Source organism: Lynx rufus, unplaced genomic scaffold (assembly GCF_022079265.1).
Source record: "Lynx rufus isolate CCGP_SWC_20201006 ecotype Redwood Valley unplaced genomic scaffold, mLynRuf1.p SCAF_29, whole genome shotgun sequence".
NCBI classification, from domain to species: domain Eukaryota; kingdom Metazoa; phylum Chordata; class Mammalia; order Carnivora; family Felidae; genus Lynx; species Lynx rufus.
Window position 1 is genome coordinate 6,872,246 of NW_025814844.1, and position 22,050 is coordinate 6,894,295.

Genomic DNA, 22,050 nt, shown 5'->3' on the forward strand with positions numbered 1-22,050 from the left:
AATTAGAGAAACTGACCATGTATTTGAAATGTGGAAGAATGGCTTACCTCTTCTTGGGAGAGTTTCAGATGGGGCTATTTCCTTGGGAGTGGAGGAAAGAGAGCCTTATGTTAATCCAGGCCATGGGGGGTGTTTACTGACCCTTGAATAAAGGTTCCTTAGAGCAGTGAAAATGACTAGAGGTTATATCAATAGTAGAAGCTGGTGGGACAAAAATGTATAGCTGCTTGGAGAGGACAGCATAGGAGAGTAGTGAGCTTGGTTGGCAGGCTAGGCATTCCAGGGATAAGATTTTCTATGTTGCAGCTAACCAGCCTGCATAAGTAGAGGTGCCAGAGGATGTGGGAGGTCTGAAGCAGGCTGGCAGGTGGTGGCCAACCTCTCAGATGGCCCCCAAGGATTCTCACATCCTGGGATTTATGCCCTTGTATATCCCCTTCCTGAGGCTTCCTGCCAGCAACCAGCACCAACTTGCTAGGTGCATGAGTGAGCCATCTTGGAAGTGGGTCCTCTACTCCCCCTGCTTCCAGGATACAAGACTAGGGATGGCAAGGATAGGGAAGGATACTTCCCCTTGTATCTGGGAAGTATCTGCAGCCCTGACTCAACATTTGGACAGTCACTTCATGAGTGACCTTAGAGCCAGAATCATCCAGCTAAGCCACTCCTGAATTTCTGCCCCATAGAAACTGCATGAGATAGTAAGTAGCTATTGGTATTTCTAGCAATGTGTTTGTTCAGCAGTAGATAACTAATGTTGATTTTGGCACCTGGAACTGGGATGTCTTCACAAAACCTAAATATAGGTATGAGTTTGGATCCAAACCATGAGCAAAAGCTAGAAGGACAGCAGGGGGTGTGCTGGTGGGCAGCTCATCCACACTGTCACTTACCTGCTGCTTCACCTTCTTGGCACATGGCAGCAGCTGCTTCTGAGTGTAAAAGCCATACAGCTGCTGCCTCGTTTCTGCCTTCTGCCTCTTGCACAAAATGACCCCCGAGGCTCGGCTAACTGCGAGTGCATAGAGAATGGCAATCCAGGAAACACAGCACAGTGAAGCCAAGTGAACATAGTGCAAAGCCACCATAACATGCACATGGAAGGCTGTTAAGATGTAGTCCCTGAACGGGACCATGTCAGAAGTCCCAGCTGTCACAAGCATTGACGGGTCTGAGAGGCTGAGGATGACTCTGTGGAGGAGGACCCAGAATACTGAGAGAAGAAAGAGAAGGGATGCTTGGCCGGGGGGTTAGCTTCTCTTGTTGGCCAGGGGCAGAGAATTAACTCTGTGTACTGAAAGAAACGACTCTCAGCCATGCTGCAAGGTCTCATGGGAAATCAGAAAAAGCCACAAAATGTCCCTTTTCTTCTATCACTATTTCTGCTAAGAGGTGAAACCAAGGGAAAGATAAAATCCAAGAGATTCAGAAGTCTAGAGGAAACTATTGGCTTCAATAGGAGATCAAGTTTGATGATACAGGGATTGACGAGGAAATGGGTTTTGCATTGTGAGACTCACAAATCTCAGGCCAGTTCAGTGCCATGTTGAACATCTCTTCTCACCCCACCTAAGCGGATGAAGACCCAAGCCATGACTTTGTAGAAGAGAACTGAGGGTGCCACGCTTCCCCTCCTGTCACAGGCCAGCTGGCACACAACGGGGACACCTTTTCATATGTATTCATCCCTAGTCTTGCATCCTGGAGAAGACATGTTGAAGAGGTACACAAAGAGCAGTTTTTAACATTTTGGGAGCATATCAGACACAAGTGCACAGGGATGCTGAGAGCACATGGTCTGGGAGAAGCCCAGCAGTGAGGCGTTTGGTCTGGATCCCTAGCTCCACGCGGACCTGCTGGTCCTGCACATGTGTGGGGTCCACCCCCTTCAGGGGCGCTGGGAAATCCCTCCCGTCGGGACAGTATGGATCGTGTACTTGCAACACAGCAAAGCAGTGCAGGTGTCAAACTCAGTCCTCTTGGTGGACAACCTCTGCTCTTGTCCTTAGTCACGATGGTCCCCCGAGCGGGCAGGAATTACCACGCTCAAGTCTCCCCACTTTCTGGAGTGGGCGATGGCTCCCATCTCCTGGTCTCAGCAGGAGGGGCATTTCCTACGCTGTGCACTGTAACAAGGGTATCTGTGCTCCTGCTGCTGCCCTCTGCTTCCCCCAGGCCCTGGAGGCACCTGGCACTGGCCAGCTGGGGTGACAGTGGACAAATTATTTAATCTGTTCCGACCTTAGTCTCTCTAGCTATAAGATGGCTCCATTACTCTCTCGGGGAACACCTGCTGCTCTTGGGAAGGCGCCCTGCACGGTTTTCAGATGTGTAATTGGGTGTTTGGTAAAAGTTCATCCTCATCATCTGTTGGAAATCATTTAACATGGCCTGCAACTCGGTTGGAACTCCTACTGTAAGTGCACAGCATAGCCTCCTCCTTCAGGGGTCAGGCAGCGCCCTCGAGGAGCGAGGAGCAGGCTGTCCTGTGTGATCTTTCCCTCTGGCAGGAACTGTCTTGTTGAGCTTTGTATCTTGCTTAACTGCGCTCTGATCCCTTCAGCCTTCAAAAAGTGTTCTCTCAGCAAGTTTCAGGTTTAAATGAGGCCTGGAGAGGGCAGAAGTTGCCCCTGCTGAGGTGAAACAGAAAAAGGAAGAGGTTGCCCTGGTCATCAAGTCACAGCCCTAGCATCCACCCAGCACACTCTTCAGCAATATGCCCAGCAGGTTAGGGGTCGGGCTGCCCTGTGGCTTGTGTTTCCTAAGCCCCAGGGAGGACCCCAGGATGGGCTAGGATATCTCATTGCCAGAATTTCTCTCTCAAAAATCCCAACTCTACCTGCTCCAGGCCAGCAGACCCCATCTCTGTGCCAGGGGTCTGGGGTGACGGGAGCTGCCCCCACCACTGGGGCGCTGGGACACCAGGAATACAGCAAGACTGGTCACGGGTCTTTATTTATTGAGAAAGAATTCACACAAGGTCACATCATACAGTCAATCCATTCCTGCGCTTCATAAAAATGATTGTCACTCACTGTGCTTCACAAAAATTTCTTTTAATGAATAAATAATTTGATGAAATCAAAAATATTTACAATATAAACAAAGGGAAAAGCTTTGGATCCATGAATCTGATCGTCGAGCTTTGCATTTTTGAATTGACTTCCTCCCAAGCTTTTCCCTTGGAAACAATACAAATCTGATAGAAACAACAACTCATACAACATATCTTTGTTCATTATACGTTTATCTGTTAGTCTTGGAAAGGTACATAAGCTTATATTATGCAACATGTTAAAATACAAATATTAACTAAAATAATATATTATCATAATGCCAGGTAGCATTCTCCACAAAACAAAAATGTACACTCAGCTGTAACAATAACAAAGGGTTCACGGGCCACAAAATAATACCCCAAAGGTACAAATTTCCTTCATAAGAATATAATTGTGCTCTTCGATTTACCAGATGTCTACGCTGCTCTAACAAGCCGATGCCTAAGACAGTATTTGACGACTCTGCTGTGTGTGTGTGTTTCTGTCAGGCAGCAGCATTGCTGGGAATTGGGCAGTGCAAAGCAGTTTTATAAACGCTTTCTTGGGCTCTTAAAAAGAGCCAATTATGCAAAGCAAAATAAGCATAGTGAGAAGTCTTCATCTCATCTACACAAATACCATGGAACGTCTTGGCTTTGTGGGATGAAAGGGTTGGTTTGCAGAACTGTTTATGCCGTCAGCCAGAATTCAAGTATTCCAGGGCCACCTCGTAGCAGAACTTGTACTGATCCTGGAAAGCAGAAGTGAGAAGATGTCAGCTCCGCGATTCCCAAATGCTGGGTCCATTAAAGCAATTCTACCAGATTAGGGTTTTAATGGAAAGAAAGCAAACTGGGAAGGATTTGAATCAGACATGAATCAGAAAGTCACGGCTGTGAGCTGCAAACATATCCATTGTCTGGGGATGTTCTGCACAAGCCCTGATGCAAGGTATTTTGACATCTACGTTCACTAGAATTCCTGGAAAGTTCTAGGCAACTGGAACACACATACAGGTTTGTCCCCATATAAACGTTTACAAAGTATGGGAAAATCAAGAGGTAGAAGGAAAAACAAATGAGGTCTGGGAGAAGAAACATCTTTGTGATTTGCTCATACCAGGGGTCTCAACAAATAAATGTGTCTTCACTCCTGGCCCAACTATACCTTCAACTTTCAGTCAGCAGGATGTCTTTCATAGAGAATTTATCAAGCACCTCTTAAGTCCCAAGCACCTTGACCTGGTCCCTGACTTTGAGAAGTCTATGGTCCAATGAAGAGGTTGAGACTGGTACCCAAGGACAACACATGGCATGGAGCTGAGCAGGGCCTGTGAATGGTACCCCAGCATGGGTGCAGTGGAGGAGGGAGCAGAACTTCCCAGGGGAGATCTTCCAAGAGGTAGCAGGTAACTAACTGCAAATACCCAATGGGGGGTTAAAACAGGCATACCAGGTAGAAGAACAGGATAAGGAAAGACCCAGGGGGCAAGTGTTTGATAGCCTCTGGGAACCACATAGCAGTTGTTAATCAGGCAGTGAAGTCCTTTTTCTGGAGCACAGCTTTCTCACATCATGGACCTTGGCCTGAGGAAGGCCCGCGTGAGGTCCTGGCCCAGGGAGGGTCTCAGGCGGAGGATGCGGCATTCTGCACCTGTGGTTGTATGATGGACACTCACCCGGGTGTGGCCTCTGAGCCAAGCAGAGGGACACAGGGGTTGAGCACGCTTCCACCTGCCATCCCGCAGCAGTGCAGTGTCTGGGACAGAGAGGCTCAGCAACTAGAAGGCTCTCTTCCCACCTCAGTAAGGAGATTCACTTTCACAAGTTGTAAGAGGGCACACCACTGTCTCACTGCCTGACACAACGGCCGCAACCAAAGAAATGGATCTCTTATTTTTGGGTTTGCCAAATTAATTCAAACTAAGTCTCCATTTTTTGGATATATGTCTAATTAATTAGTCATGGAAGCTTTGTCTTCACCTGCATTTTGTTCTCTAAAGGTCCCACTCGTCCAACCTATCTGAAGACCAGAGCCATACTTTGTCCCCTTGTGTGTAACACACGAGTCCTTAGCACAGAACCTGACACACAGCTGGGGGTGTCAAATGTTGGCTGTATGTGTAAATGACGACACAATATGGGCTTTAGCAGCACAGTGCACCCCGAAGGCTAGAGACTAGGGATTTTAAGATGTAGCTTCCGTCCTTCAGGAGTTTACAGTCTGAAGGGGAAGACAGGAAGCAAACAGACCATGTCAATATACTGATGGTGCCCCAAGCTTAATACGTCAATCGCAGTAACACCCACCCGGATGGCTACGATTAAAAGAGACGGACAAGAACAAGCATCGGTGAGGATGGAGACACTGGCATGCTGGTGGGAATGTGAGGTGGTGCAGCCCCTTTGGAAAACCATCCAGTAGGTCATCAAAAGGTTCAACAGAAGAGTTCCCCTCTGACCCGGCGGTTCCACTCCTAGGTAGATGCCCAAGAGAGCTGGAAATATGGCTGCACCAAAGCTGATTCATATTCCAGGATCTGACACTTTAATTTTCAAAAGAGTTGAAAGAAATCATTCGCGTTTCAAAACTCTAAAAGGCCAGGTGGTCAGATCACTGAGCCGACATGAGTGCTCAGTCCTGTTCTCCTGTCTCCTTCACAGAGACCATGTTTTTCATGGAAATCTGAGAGATCCAATTACTTATTGCATAAACATGGTTTTGCATAAACCTGGTTGTGCAATTTTAGTGCCCACTAGAAACCATCCTTTTAACATACAAACATGCATTTAGAGGGTAAGGTAGCTCCCGGCCTTACCTTTCGGGTTTTGGGCTTCATCACTAAGGGGCTGCTTTGTTGGAAGCCCTGTCCTAGGCATGACTATAATTTTCAAAATGAATTTGCTATCATCTATCTTGTCCCTCCTAAGCACACTGTCAATCCCAAGAGATTCTGTGATGACTGGTTTCTGAATCAGAAAAATAAGGGGGGCTGAGAAGAAAGACCATAAATTGTTGCATGCCCTCCCCCAAACACCTCAGGAAATGCCTGAAATCCTCCTGTGTTGGAAACTGATTACCCTTGATCGCCAGGTACAGGCCTGTCTTCTGCCGTTTCTTCTCTCAGCTCACTTGCTTCTGAACGGTATAATTAAGCCGCACGAGCTACCCCTGTGCCTCAGGGGGGAAAAAAAAGAACATTTCTGCCTTGGTCCCAAGTTCTCCTGATTTGAGTGACATTAACTGGCTTTGGGCATGAGGAAGTGACAGGAGCAGGGGTTATCCTCGTGCAGGACCGTAACCTGGGCGGCCAGCTATTCCCTTCCAAAGCCCTTGACCCCACTTTTGTTGCAGACCTACCGTCCTGTTCTCATGCAGAGGGAGAAAGTGAAATCTAAAGGAGCACCTAAGAGTGAGGTTATGTTTTAAAAGCCCCCCATGTCCCCGCTCTGCTCATTCACTGAGGGCGTCATGAGACCATGAGGCCTGCCAAGTGGCTTTGGGCGGGGGGGCTCCCTGAAGGGCTCGAGCTGTAGCCGCGTCAGGGCTTGCTGCCCTGTGTTGTGTCTGAGGAACTAGGGGCCCTGTGGTCCCTCCGGGAACCTCCAGTGCCCCACGCTGCCTGCCTGAGAAGATTCAGAGAGCAGTCTGCACGCAGGCTCACCTGGGGTAACCCTTCCCCCTCTGATACACTTGCTTTTTGAACCTAAAACAAATTTCACCGTTTCATCTGGGTCCCGTGCTAATAGGTCCTACGGTCTGCAAAAACCCTTTTACCCATGTTCCCGCTTGGAGGGTCAGTTGGTCCCCAGGGTGCCAACAGTCATGGGTGGAGCCGTCTGCTTCAATGTTTCCGGGAGGTTCCCAGCCAAGGAGACCCCTTGAGGAGACAGGGGTGTGTCTGACAACAGGCAGAATGGGTCATTCCTCTCATTTATGCCTTTAAAAATGTAGGGAGAACGTTCTTCCCTCAAAGAACGTTCTTCCCACGCATGGTGGTTTGTGCCTGGTTTGCTGTTGAGACTCATGAGTGGGTAGCCATGGCCTCCCCAGGTTCTAAGAGCAGCGAGGGGAGCTCAGGAGGGGGGAGCGTCCAGGTGCAGGGAAGAAACATGCTGTCACTCAGCTCTGTCCTGGGCCCCTCCAGGAGTTCTGCTGGTACTGAGGGGGCAGCCAGCCCCTGACTCAAGGAGGTCAGAGTCTACGGCAGGGGTGGGGACACGGAGATTACTTTCTTGAGACTGCAGGAAGACTTGCCATGGGAGGACTCAGGCAGAGTGGCTGCTTCTCCAGGGGCTGTGTGGCTGGGCCAGGGAAAGTGGAATGCCTCCCAGTGTCTCCAGAGATGGGCCTTGTGCCTCTCTGACTCCCCATCTGGGGCCTACATCCTCCACTCTGACACTGACACCCCCAGCCACACCCACAGACACATATACTGACATATACCCACCCCCACACCCCTATACATGCATATACACCTACACCTACACACACCCCCACGCCCCCCCACATGCACACGCACACCCCCCCACATATACATATACCCACATGTATATACCATCATCCTCTTACATATGCACAAACATCTACCCCCTCACACCCCTACACATGCATACAGATCCACACCTCCACACCCCCCACATCCACCCCTACACATGCACACCCACACCTCCACACATGCACACACACCCACATATACATAAATATATCTACCCACCCATATATACACCCCCTTACACATCCACACACATCCACCCTACACATGCATATGCACATGCACACACCCCACACACCTCTACACATGTGCATACATCCACGCCTACACCCCCTACATGCACACACACCCCTATACATGCACACGCACTCACATATACATACACCCACAGATACATAGCCACCCACACACCTGTACCTGCGACACCCCCCCACACACACACATATACCTATACACATACCCCTCTCCCCCACTCCCCACACATCCTCCCCCCACCCCTTCAAATAGCCTGTATGTTTCACAGTTCACAGGTAGACCTCTGGAGGCAGTGTATATGCAGAAGTTATTAGACTCACTGTGTCCTCTGCATGAGAGGGAGAGCTGCAGGCCCTAACCGCATGCCATCTTGCAGGGAGTGCCTTATACCGAATATTATTTTAGCACACAGAAGGGGCAGGTGGGGCTGAGTCTGGTAGCCAGCTCTAAATTACGGATGTTGGGAGATGCTAGCAGAGGACTGGGTCTGAGCAGGAGGGCCGGAGGGCTGGAGGTAGGTTTGGAGCTGCCCAGCAGCCGGCATGAGGAAAGGGATGGCCTGTTCACCCTGCTGAGCCCTGGTCTCCCCTGCAGCCCATCGAGCTCACTCGCCTTGGGCTCCATCTGCCATAATTGGTCTGGGGCATGGCCTGGGCCTTGGCATTTGTGACAGCACCTCAGGCGATTCCAGTGTGCAGTCCTGGCTGAGAGCCATCCTAGACTGGGCACTAAGTTTCTTAACCTTACTACACATTAAAGTTACCTGGGACGCTTTTAACATCCTGCTGCCACAGCCAGACCCCAGATCAACTGAATCATGGTCTCTGGGGTGGGCCCAGGGCTCAGAATTCTTTAAAGCTCTCATTAAAGAAAGTCAAATTTCACTCATATGAGGGTTTTAAGATACAAAACAGATGGACATAAGGGAAAGGAAGCAAAAATAATGTAAAAACAGGGAGGGGAACAAAATCATAAGAGACTCTTAAATATGGAGAACAAACAGAGGGTTACTGGAGGGGGTTAGGGGAGGGGGGAATGGGCTAAATGGGTAAGGGGCATTAAGGAATCTACTCCTGAAATCATTGTTGCACTATATGCTAACTTAGATGTCAATTAAAAAATAAAAATTAAAAAAAAAAAGTCAATTCATAGAAACAGAATGGTGACTGCCAGGAGCTGGGGGTGGGGGAATGAGGTGATGTTGGCCAGGGGTACAAATTTTCAGTTATAAGTTCTGAGAATCTAGTGTGTAGCACCATGACTATACTTAATGATACGGTATTGTATATTTGGAAGTTGCTGAGAATAGATGTTAAGGATTCTCACTAAAGACACACACAAGTCAAGTATGTTACCTTAGTGGAGCGATGGATGTGTTAATTACGTTGATCTTGGTAACCATTCTACAATGCATATGTATGTCAGATCTCATCACATTGGCCAAAGTTCCCACCACCTCCCAGGGGAGAATATGTTTCTTTAGGAAAGATCTGTTCCCTAAAGGCTGTTTCTCTGTTAAAACAGAGCCCTGGAAACTTCCAAAGCTGAGTGAGGACACAGGTGAGAGAGGAGATGTTTGTTGAAGCAGCCTGAATTTTCCTGAAATTTCAAAGGAGCTCAGGGGTTGGGGATTCCATCTGAATCTAACTAGGCAAGTAGAAGGTAGGAGGAAGCCCTTTCCCCCATCCCCCCACCTCACCAACTGAGCACATCCAGTGGGGCCCAGACCAGGGCCCTCCGCAACCCTATCCCCTCTGCCTCCCCAGCCAGGACAGAAGTGCACCCCAGGAGTTTTGGAACCCACTTCATCATTCTAAGAAAAGGCAGCCAGGAAGACTCAGTACTCTTGGGATTTTCAGCTGCTGGTATAACATTATGTGTTTAGGAGAAACTCAGGTCTCAGATGGTCTTTTATGCCCAATGAAATTATATTGGGTTTAATCTCTCCGACCTGAATTAATTAGCCAACATACACATATGAGTAACAAACTAATAGAAATTGTACTTATAAGCAAAAACAAACAAGTGACAGGAGTCCTTTAATTCAGGAAACTTCAAGCCTACTGAAAAGAGCACGGTGACATTTTTTTCTCCGGTCACCAGACAGTATCTATTTTTTTGCTAACAGTCACTGTGACAAATTTATCAGACATTCTTCCAGGAAATTGAAAACTCTCCTTATATTTCTCAGCCACTGACCTTATCCTCAAACTGTGACTGACCCTCAGAAGTTTGGGCATCTGAAGATCCTATTTTCTCTATTAGAGTAACACATCATCACAGAGACACCTAAATTATTATAGAAGAGAGGGCTCCCTGCTGGTCCAACCACCTAGATGTCCATTCAGTTCACAGAGAATCACCTCCATCGTTTAGTCTGCACCACTGATTTGGAAAAAGCCACATTGTTTCTGCACATAAAAATTCGTGAGTGATGAAAGCTGCAGCCAGGGCCATTAGCGGAAAGGCCTGGAAGGGTCTATTACTAATGACCTGCTTAATTCAGGCTGTAGTGAGAGGGAAATGATATATATTTTTTTCATCAAGGTCAGCTTTGCCCAAGTTCCAACAAAAGTCTAGAAGCTACAAGTCTGTCCCTCAGTCTGGGCGGTTAAGTGCCAATGAGGTGGCACTATTTTAATTTAGGCGTTGGCTTCCATTTTCTGCCAACCTTCTTATCCATCCCAAACTCAGGCCTCCTCTGACTGCCCAACTGCCCTATCTCAGTGGCCCCCAGCCCGGAAGATTGAGAATTCCATGGTGGTACAACTCTTTAAAATTCCCATGGGTGGTGCCAGGGAGTGAGATAGTTCTCTGCCTCTGGGAGGGGCTGTTTCTAGTGAAGCCTGCAAGGGGACAGGCCAGCCAGTCTGTCAGCCCATCCACATGAAATCTGTGCCTCCGTATAAGGCACCGAGCATGGGGTCTGGCACATATTAAGCACCATGTGAATGCCAGCTGCTCACTGCCCCCTCCCCTCCTCTCCCAATGCTAATACATGCCTGCTGGCTGCGGGATGCCCTGTGGACACCTGCACTCTTGAGAACCACTGTCTCACCTTTGCAGTTTTTGCAGTTTTCCAAAAACACTTTCATATATGTTGGCTCACAGGATCACCTCCATAAGCCAACCTTATCCCTGGTTTCCATAACTTGGGCTCAGGGAAGTTAAGTGACCTGCCCGAGGGGACCTAAATTGCCAAGTTAATTTGTCTGAGGTCCCTTGACTTGAATTAGTAGCAGAGCTGAGATTCGAATTTGGGTGTTCATGGGTCTCCAGGAGGAGAGGAGAGGGCAGCAGTTTGTGGGACGCAGTCCTTTCTCCACAGAAGCCAAGGTGCTAACTGCTGATGGTTTGGGAGTCTGCACTTGGCCAAACAGGCGCCCCTCTACCAAATTCCTCAGGCAACAAGTGCTTCTTGGACGCGGAACAGCCCATCAAGCAGGACACACGTACCTGCAGGAAGCAGATGCCTCTGCAGAGTGACCTGTGGGAGTCGGACGTGTCCTAGGAGTCAGTCAGCATCAGTCGCTATCATTACCCAGCCTGGGGCACTGCTGTGATGACCAGGAACCATGGCTACTTCCTCAACGCTACCGATCTATCTAGTTTTTAGTGTTCGTTTTTTGATATAGAGTGAGACAGAGTGTGAGCAGGGGAGGAGCAGTGAGACAGGGAGACCCAGAATCTGAAGCAGGCTCCAGGCTCTGAGCTGTCAGCACAGAACCCAACGCGGGGCTCGAACCCACAAACTGCGGGATCATGACCTGAGCCAAAGTCGGACGCTTAACCGACTGGGCCACCCAGGTGCCCCTACTTCTTCACCTTTACCTTGAATCTCGACTAGCTCTTCGGTGCCTTTATTATATTTTAAAGTTGAAGCCCACTGCTGCAGTATTGTGGGCCGGGAAACGCGGGCTTCCCAGGCATGGCGGCACCAGCCATCCCTTCTTCCCTCTCTGCACCCCAGGCCACTCTCCAACTCTGGGATCAGTCCTACTGTTTCGTTCAGCTCCTCCTTCCACTGACAGAGGTACAAATGACTAATCTAAAAGCTTCTTCCTTGACGTTATTCTACTGTTCTCCAGTCTCGGTGGTTGGCATTTCAATAGCTGCACACAAGAAAGAGATTTCCTGAAATACTCTAAGAAAATAGCTGCACATAGTCCTTTGTTTCTCAGCTCCTTAATCCTCTTCTCAGATATGGCCACCAAAATTAACTGCAACATTCTGGGTGCCAAACTGAAATTCACAGCTTTGACCAATGTTAGGTGATGAAGCTATTTATAAAATATATAATTTGAAAATCTGGCATTTCGTGTAGTAGGATTCTTCTCCATGAAGACGAAGTGCTTAGGCACGTGGAAGGCACTGCCAGGAACGGGAACTAATAAGGATGTTCGCTTGTGAGTTTCAACGACTTCCCCATTTCCAGTGTGTGGAGATGAAGCCTTCCCGTGAAAAGCCCAGGGAGAGAGGAAGAGGGGAGAAAAGCCCTCGCCAGCCCAGAGATCACATTATGTTTCTGAAAACGAGCATCCTCCCCGCCCCGTGAATCAGTGTCAGCGCAAACTCGGAGGGGGAGAGCTGTCTTGCGCTAGCCAACCAGGAAAATACCCCATTCTGCGGGACAGAGGAAGGGTCCTACCAGGAGGTCCACCATGTTGGGCTTGTTGTTCCTCAGCGTCTTCACGGCGTGGAAGACGTCGACCGTCCTCTGGTGCCGGAGCATCTCACAGACAATGCTGATGGCGCAGAACGTCCCGCTGCGGCCTCCCCCGTTCCTGCCGGAAGAGAAATCAGATGGTCTAAGAGAAGGTCTGAGAGCATTTGCTCTCACGCTGCATCCTCACCTGCCTCCTGAACCCTGGAGAGCAGGCAGTGGTGAAAGCCTCAGAGGCCAGGCGATCACTCCACCAGGGCCAATTATTTTAATTAAAGCAAATGGAGTTAATGAGTCTTAGCACTGGGCCCATGGGTCACCTCACTGGAGGTGATGAGAAACTGGCACATTCTGCTCTCCTAGCTTCACCTCAGATCTCAGTTATACAATCTCATAAAAACTTACCAGTTTTTACTGAAAGGGCCCACTGCAGGAAATTTCCAGCGAACAAACACCTTATCTGCTATCTGCCAGGAAAGTTGGTGATGAGTGTTCAAAGATGGACTTGGCCTTACAGAAGTCCACTATTATTTCATTATTAATCTCTAAAACACAGGAGCTCTTTCTGAATGAAACTTTTCATTTTGAACTAATTTTAAATGTGCAGAATCATCGTAAAAACAGCACGGAGGGGTCCCTGGCATACCCACCTCCCCTGATGCGAACATCTTACAAAATCATAGTATGGGATCAGAACCAGGAAGTTACCACTGGTGCAATACTATTACCTCAACTATAGGCCTTAGTCAAATGTCACCAATGACCTTTTTCTAGTCCAGGGTCCAATCCCAGACCCCACCTTGCATTGACTTGTCCTGGCTCCTTAGTCTCTGCTACCTGTCCATCAGGTTCTCAATCATTCCTTTTTTTTTCTTGACCTCGACACTTTTGAAGAGTACTGGTCAGTTTTTTTGTAGAATAAAAAAAAAATTAGAATGTAGATGTAGAAAGTGGCCATGGTGCCCAGCTACAATTTGAGAAGTCATTACAAAATACAAATTGTAGAATGTGGAAATGTAGAACTATGTCCCCTTCTCATGATTGGGAATGAAGTTATGCATTTTGGCCAGAGAACCACAGAGGGGCTGTTCATCCTTCCAGGGATTCAGGATGCTGAATGGCTTATTTTGCTGGTGATGTTGACCTTCATCACTTTTTAAGACGGTGCCTGAGAAATGTTTTCCTATGTAGTCGTTATCTTTCTCTTAGTAGTTAATATCTTGGGAGATACTTTGGGATTCTGCAAATACCTCAGTTCTCCTCAAAGTTTCACCCACTGGTTGAGGATCCATTGGTGGATCCTGTCTGCAACAACGATCATTGTGGTTTTGATTTTCTACTTCCCTGTCTCCTTCAATATTCTACTGTGAGAGAGTGCTGTCTCTTCTCCACTATTTGACTAATTTATTTGCTTATATCTTTTATCTTTTTTATCTATGTCACTTTATTTTTTCCTTAATTTTTTTTAATGTTTATTTACTTTTGAGAGAGAGAGAGAGAAAGAGAGAGAGAGAGAGAGAGAGAGAGAAAGCAAGTGGAGGAAGGCAGAGAGAGGGAGACACAGAATCTGAAGCAGGCTCTAGGCACTGAGCTGTCAGCACAGAGCCCAACACCGGGCTTGAACTCATGAACTGTAAGATCATGACCTGAGCCAAAGTCGGATGCTTAACTGACTGAGCCACCCAGGTGCCCCTATTTACGTCACTTTAGACTTACACATGTTAATTTTGTTCAATGAGCTAAAATCCAATAGTATCAATATTTATTTTTGTTGAAATTGTTCTGGTTTTGGCCATTAGGAGCTCCATCAGGCCTCCGTTATTTTTTGAGTACTTTCTTACTCTCTGGGACCACAAGGTGTTCCAAACTCATCTTACATCTTCCCTGCACCAGCTCTGAGATCAACCACTTCTCCAAGGAGCTAATGGATTGAAAGAAAAATAAACACAGTATCATTATTACACCTAAGATAATATTACTGTGTCAATAGATAATTGAATTTCTAATTATTGTTCCAATTTCCCAGATTGTTTCACAAATTTTCTTCCAGTTGATTTCTTCAAATACACATCCAAGCAAAGTAATTGGTTGATATAGCTTGAGAGTTCATTTTAATCTATAGGTCCCTTTTTGCTCTTTTTTTCTGTGGAGGAAATGGGTCATCTTTCCTATAGAGAGCCCCATATTCTCAGTTGTTCTCATTCATTGCATCTCTGTGAATCATTTAACATGTTTCTTTCTAATCCTTATATTCTATAAATTAGCAGTTAGGTCCACAGCTTCCTAAGAATTAATTTTTTTTAAGACAGGATACCTTATAAGCATACTTTTTAAGGAAGCAGGCACAAGATATCACGTTGTTCTTTGTTTTGTGATTTTAAGATGGATCATTGTGTTAGAATGTCAGTTTGGTACATTAAGTTCAAAATCAGTTTTTTTTTTAAATTAAGTATAACAGACCTACAATTAACAGTAGTTAATGATATGTACCACACATGGTGGTACATATCTTAGTTAATTTCCAAATTCATGTTCCATGTAACCACCACTCAGATCAAGACACAGACCGGGATCAGCGCCCCCCCCCTCCCCCCCAGACCTCCTTCAGACTCCCTCGTCATCAATACCATCAATTCCCAAAAGATGATCTCTGTTCTCACTCCTGGCATTATAAATGTCTTCTGTCTGTTTTCAAATTTTGTATAAAGGGAATATACAGTATACACTCTTTTGAGTCTGGCTTATTTCACTTAATACTATCTCTGTGAGAATCATCCATGTTGCACCACTGGCTTCTTCTTTTATATTGCTGAGAACAATTCCACTGAATGGATCTACTACTGTATAATTTTAATCACCTAACAGCTGAGGAATATTTGGGCTGTTGCTAATTTTCAACATTATGAGTCCATCTGCTCTAAAAATGTCTCATGGTGCATAAATGACTCATTTCTGTAGTCGTGTACTTGGGAGGGGAAGAGCTCAGAGAATGTATTTATCTTTAGCATTTGGTATTGCCGTCAAACAGATCCCAATCTCCATGCCATCTGTCCTTCCTGCCAGCGGTGTAGGGGGTGCTCCATTTGCTCTGCATCGTCACCAACACTTGGTATGATCATTTACTTGTTTGTCTTTTATTTTTTATTTTATTATTTTTTCAATTTATCTTAATGTTTATTTTTGAGAGAGAGAGACAGCATGAACAGGGGAGAGGGCAGAGACAGAGAGAGAGAGGGAGACCCAAAATCGGAAGCAGGCTCCAGGCTCTGAGCTGTCAGCACAGAGCCCAACGCGGGGCTCAAACCCACAAACTGTGAGATCATGACCTGAGCTGAAGTCGGACGCTCAACCGACTGAGCCACCCAGGCGCCCTTGTTTGTCTTTTAAATGTCACCCATTCTGCTGAGTGTGCAGGGGGCGTCTGGTCCTGGTTTTAATATGTATTATCCTGGAAATGAATGATGCTGAGTACCTTTTCTATGTTTATTGGCTATGTGCATATTCTTTGTTTAAAAAAATGAAGCTCTTGTCAAGTCTTTTGCTCAAACAACTGGGTCTATCTTTGCTTCTTTGCTTGCAGTTCTTAGGCATTCTGGCTCCGAGTCCTTTGTCAGATGCATGTATCACAAAACTCTTTGCCCATGCTGTCTTGCTTTTTCAGTCTCCTTGGTGTCTTTTGATGAACCGAAGTGCTTAACTTTAATGAAGTCCAATTTTTCAATATTCTCTTTTATGGCTTATGTTCTGTCTTGGGTATCATCATCTTTGGTTACCTCATGGTCATGAAGATTTTCTCCTGGAAGCTTCATTGCTTTCCTTTTCACATGTTGGTCCATGATCCATCTGGAAATGATTTCTGTATGAAGCATGAGGAGGGAGACCAGGTATGCAGGCTGTTCCCCCCCACCTCCCATAGTACTGTGGGGTCTTAGTTGTAAATCAGGTGACCCTGAGGTGTGGCTCCATTCCTGGATTTTCTCTTCTGCTCCATTAGCCTACTTTCTGTCTTCGCACTGTTAGCCACACTGCTTTTCCCCCACCAGCTTTTCACCTGATGCTTTCAATAGTTCTTGATGACCATTGTCTACACCCGTATTTTCATGAAGGGTTACAAAATGGTGATATCTTAATTCTATCCATTTTTTCTGGCTTTATGAGCTGGAAGACGTATGAAGAAAAAACAACAACCGTTTGCTCAGTGTGAGTATATGCGTGGCTCAAGGAACCATTCCACTTGTAGCATGTGGAGGTCTGTTTCGGGCAGGGACTGCTCTGCCCACAGCCATTAGGAAGCACTACATTATGCTGAATACAACATTCTTACCTCAGAAATGAAGAGAGAGCTTTTGTGGTTCAAAGCATTCTTTCCTAGACTATGTTGGAAGATACGACTTCAACTGAACTTTGTTTCTCACAACTAAAACAATCTTCATTTAGATTTATAAATCGAAACAATACACATTCTTACCAGGCATGGGTCTCATGCCCACCCTGATGCCAAGAGAGCCAGAGGCAGCCCCATGAGAACCAAGGGGACTTCAGGACTGGGAAGAATGTTTCCCAAGGAAAGATCAAGGTTCTTTGGGCTGGCAAGAGGGCAGAAACAATGGGATGCCTGCCGCCATGCACTATAAGGAACAGCCCGCTGTAGACATCATGGAGAAGGGCAATGCAATTGCTTAGTTTTGGGGTCACAGCTGGGCCAAGGGAGAGTATAGTGGGTGGCTGTCTATGAGGTGCAGTGATTTAAGGGGTCTTTGTATCTTCCCCTCAGGCCTGTCCTGGTGCCTCAACTTCCCCCGGTGTGACTTAGCCCTTTGGGTTACAGCACTGGCCCCTGTTAGAAAGCTACTAATCAAAGCGGGTGCCATGTACGCATTATACTCCTAGTTCCAGATACTGGCTGACTCCAGACACAGAAATGGGTGTCTGCAGACTGTTTTGAGTTTTTCCAAAAACCTAATGGATATAATACAAACCCTAACTAAAATGTCAGTTTTCCCTGCTGGGACTGTATCAACTCACACTGGTGACCCTCTGATCATATTCTGATCAGAAGCTCTATCTGCATTTAGAAGAAATAGATTGGGGGATGTCAGCTGTGACTCAATCCTCCTTGGCATTTTGTTGGTAGAGATGTTTTTGAATGAGCTGGACCCAGGAGAGGAAGGGAAAAGTAAGCAGGCAGGACAAAGGATTGGAGGCTCTGGTCGAGGGTAAGTGTGAACAGGCTCATAAGACTCTTTCCAAGGGCATATCAGTTTCTGTAGGATGAAACTCTGCCACTTTCTGACTCCTGGGAAGCAGGGCAGAGTTCTGGGGTGTCATGGACCCTCCTGGGCCCCTGGGGGGAGTGGCACGGCATGAGATACAGGCCTTGAGGGGAGAGTAACCGGGGTCCTTAGGCAAGCTTGTCATTTTAACGAGGGTTGCTCTTCCCAGAGTTAAACCTTATTTCCCCTTCCGTTTGGGAGAGATCTCACTGTGGGCTTGTAATGATACGCCCCTGAAAAGAGACATAAGCTTATAAGTTTCCACAAATTCTCTAAATACCTTCCCTAACTGCCATGACTTTCTAATTGCCTGCTCCATTAAGCCAATCCCAGCTGGCTGATTAGCTACATATCATCACCAATGAGAAAATGCAGGTGATGGTGCTCTGAAAAGCAAGGCAGTCTCTTTTCAGTGGCTCTCAACCTTGGCCACACACTGAAATAATCTGGCAGTCTGAAAAAACACAGCTGTCTGGGGCCCATCCTTAGGGATTTTGATGTGATTGCTTTGGGTATGGCCTGGGCATGGTTTTTTGCTTGTTTTTGTTTTTCATTGATTAAAAATTTTTTTTACATTTATTTATTTTTGACAGAGAGACAGAGCATGAGTGGGGAAGGGGCAGAGAGAGAGGGACACACAGAATTCAAAGCAGGCTCCAGGCTCTGAGCTGTCAGCACAGAGACCGATGCGGGGCTCGAATTCATGAACCCTGAGATCATGACCTAAGCCAGAGTCGGATGCTTAACCGACTGAGCCACCCAGACGTCCCTGTTTTTGTGTTATAAAAATCTCCCCAAATGATCCTCAATGTGCAGTCACAAATGGGATTCAATGCTCTGTAGCAGAGGTCTTCCCATTTGAGCACCCCCTAGAACTGCTGGTCTAGAGACCACACTTTGGAGATACGGGCTCTAGCCAAATCTTCCCTGTATACACACACACACACACACACACACACACATATATTTATATTCTCAGGCAAAAACCAAGACATAAACAAAATTCTCTTCAAAGACAATTCCTTTGAAAGACAGTTCCTTCGAAGCCTCTGGCATGATTTCCTATAGAATTACCAGCTAGTGTGCTGATACACCTGCTGTTTGCCACCACCAGTTTTGCCGAATCGGGGCGGGGTGTGGGGGGGCCTGATCTGTAACATCTGCTGACGTCAGTGTCCTAGATACTTCCACTGGGGTTGATTGCAAGTTACCAACAGTTTAACTACCAGCTCAGAAAACTCCCTAAACTTACCAATGGACTCTCAGGAGCTGGTAGGACCCCAGGGAATCCACCCAGGTGTTTCTTTTTAAGAGGGGGGGGCGGATGACCACAAGGTCAGGGCTTATTTTTATAGCAGTGACACCCTATCCCAATGCAAAATGTGCATATTTTGTTTTCTGGAAAGCAAACCGAATTCTTAACGAGGAGGCAGATCATCTCCATTCATCCAGGCCTGCTTATTTCTTCTCCGTTTATAGAGAGGCAAGGGATGGTGAACCATGGGGGGGACAGCGGAACGCTGGCCTGGCCCTTCTTAGGTGCAGAGCCCTCCTTAGCACTTACAAGCAGTGCACAACCGTGCGGCCTTCGCCCCCGTTGTATTCCTCCTGCCACTTGTCCACCTGGCGAATGAGCTTCAAGAAGGAGCGCTTGGACACCGGCGTGTCCCTGTACATGGGCCAGCCCAGGAACTGGAATTGCTGCACCATCCGGTATCCATCTTGGGGCTGCGGGGAATCAGGCAACAGTCAAGGAGGTGAAAGGACACAGGCATCATTTACTGGTGGGATTCCAGCAGGCTGAGTCCACCTGCTTGGACTTCTCAGCAAAGCAGGCCATTACTAAGGGACAGGCCGGCCTATAAATAACGAAGGAAGCTTCCACTGGCCTGAAGCGTTAGGCGTTGTAACCCCGAGCCGTTATAAAAAAACAGGTGTTTTAAATGACAGGCCAGACAAATAAAAGTGAAGCAGAATGCTTACAGTTTTGCAAAAGCCAAGTGACAAATAACGTACAACGTGAACACTGACCTCACTGGGCAGTAAGGGGTAACATGGGTTTACTTTAATTGCAGGTAATTGGAGGGGAGAGAATAATTTATAATCTGGAGATGTGTGTGAGCTCAGGGTGATAGAGGTTACATGGCGTTTCTTGCAAACACAACATGGTTTTGTGTATTGGTGTGAGTCTTGCTAAGATATCAATAGTCAATTAATCTTTAGTCATAATTAAAATGGAACTGGAGTATTCAAAGAAAGTGTTAGAGAAGTGGCAGCGGTTTTAATCTGGCTGTGGTTAAATCACTTGGATCACATCTCCTGCAGCCTTTAGCACCTCTGACACGGGTGACTGGTCTTGCTCGCTGACACTTTCTTCACCCAGCTGGCCTTTCTCCACTCTCTGCCCTCTGTCTCAGTCTCCCTTCCTCCCAGACCTCTTGCTGATGGAAACACCAGGCTCAGTCCTTGGGCCCCCTGTCTTCTCTCCCTCTCACCTGATGAGTTTATGCAGTCTTTCAAAACTCCAGTGAGTTGTCAAAGTCATCAACATCTCTGGGTTGGGCCTCTTCTAAATGTCCCCCCTCATAGATCTGGGCCTATTTGACACTTCCTCTTAGGTACCCGATAGTCATCTCAAACCTGGCATGTTTCCGGACCTTCTCTCTAATGCGTGTCCCCCTACCCCAAACAGTCGCATTATCCCCATAGCCTTCCCCAGCTTGGTTAACGTCAGTTCCAGTGGTCCATTTCTCAGGACTCAAATCTTGAGATCCACTCCTTATTCCCTGGGATTCAGCCTATTCCCAAATCCTGTTGGCTCTGCTGTCGGGATATATCGGCATCTCTCTGTCTCGGGTACCTCCAGTGACTGCCTTCATCTTGTTGTCACTTCTTACTTGGATTATGATAATGGCTTCCTGATGGGTCTGTTCTCAACACAGAAGGTACAGTGCTCTTTTTAAAGGTAAATTATATCATGGGATTCTTCTCTACTCAAAACCCTGTAACGGCTCCTTATTTCCTTTAGAGCAAAAGCCCAAATCCTAGAAGTGGCCTGTGAGGCCCTACGTAGTCTCTGTCTCTCGCCGCCCCCCCCCCCCCCCCCACCAAACACTTGGCTACTTTCCTTCAAGGTGGATAACTCCATCAGCTACTCTCACCTTGGCTTACTGTGCTTCAGCCATACCAGCCTCCTCACTGTTGCTGGACCCCACCAGACAAGGCCCTACCCCAGGGCCTTTGCACTGACCATCGCTTCTGCCTATAAAGCAGTCTCCAAAGAGATCCGCATGGCTACTCCCTCACTTTGGTTGGGTCTTTGCTCACACAGCACCTCTATTTAAAGACAGAGACTTGCTCTCCCTCCTGGCCCAAGTGCTTTCTACCTCTCCATTTTTTCCCTATAGCACTTATTGCTTCTAACATACTGTATTATAATATCTGTTATATCTATTATTTATTGTCTGTTTTCTCTCATTAGAATGTAAGCTCCATAACGTCAGGGAACTTTGTTTTGTTCACAAACACCTAGAATGTATTCCAAACTCCTAAATGGTGACTGACCAAGTGGGCACTCTAAATGTTTGGTGAATGAGAAAATAATGAAACCAGAACATAAGTGAGGTTGGCTGCGATTCTTACTCTGGCTGCATTATAAATACGGAATATCCTGCTGATGATGTCTTCTTCTAAGTCAGCAGAAACAAATTCCACTTGGATGGGGCCATGTCTGTGAACTCCGTTCTCTGGCCAGTACTGCGGACACAACTGAATTCAAAACACAGAAACACGAGGTTAATTATAGGAATAAACTGACTCCTAACAGTTCGGATGAAGTCACTACTGACATTCGCTAATTCTTAACACTTCTTTGATGCACTTTATTTTCTTTCCTTTCTCTCTTTTCCTCCCAGGAAGTAGACTTGAGGACTTTCTTGTTGGCTGATTCCTCAGCTCCACCTGTCCTCCTAGTACTTCCTTCTTCATTTTCTCAGAAAGTATCTTTAAGCCACGAACCATTCTGCTTTCCAAGGAGGCCACATGGATGCTGTTCAACGCATCCCGTTGTAAGATCTCTTCTGCATTCGTAAAGGAACTTTTGTCAGGCCCTAGGGAGATGCCACTGGCTGCCACTACAAGAGCTAAGATACTTGAGAAGGTGCACACACCTGTTAACACCCATATCTCCATCCTCCCCCATGTGGGCTTGCTTTGTAACTTGTAATCACTTTTGCGAATAGGGCCATTCAGTGACAAGATACTGATAACAGTGTTGGGTTGCATTTTCATGCTCTGGTCCAACCCCTCCCAGCTCAGATCTAGAAA

The 22,050-nt window shown here is 46.8% G+C and overlaps 1 protein-coding gene across 1 annotated transcript in view; it reads right to left on the minus strand.

Annotated features, from left to right (window-relative positions):
* Window positions 1-3,735: 3,735 nt before the first annotated feature.
* The window catches only part of PTPRM (protein tyrosine phosphatase receptor type M), a 595,371-nt gene continuing 577,056 nt past the window's right edge, over window positions 3,736-22,050 (minus strand). Inside the window, exons 32-35 of the mRNA XM_047090212.1 lie at window positions 21,367-21,492; window positions 19,289-19,452; window positions 12,437-12,572; window positions 3,736-3,789 (exon numbers count right to left, since the gene is read on the minus strand). Coding sequence (XP_046946168.1) covers window positions 3,736-3,789; window positions 12,437-12,572; window positions 19,289-19,452; window positions 21,367-21,492 — 480 coding nt within the window. The remainder of the gene's footprint in view (window positions 3,790-12,436; window positions 12,573-19,288; window positions 19,453-21,366; window positions 21,493-22,050) is intronic.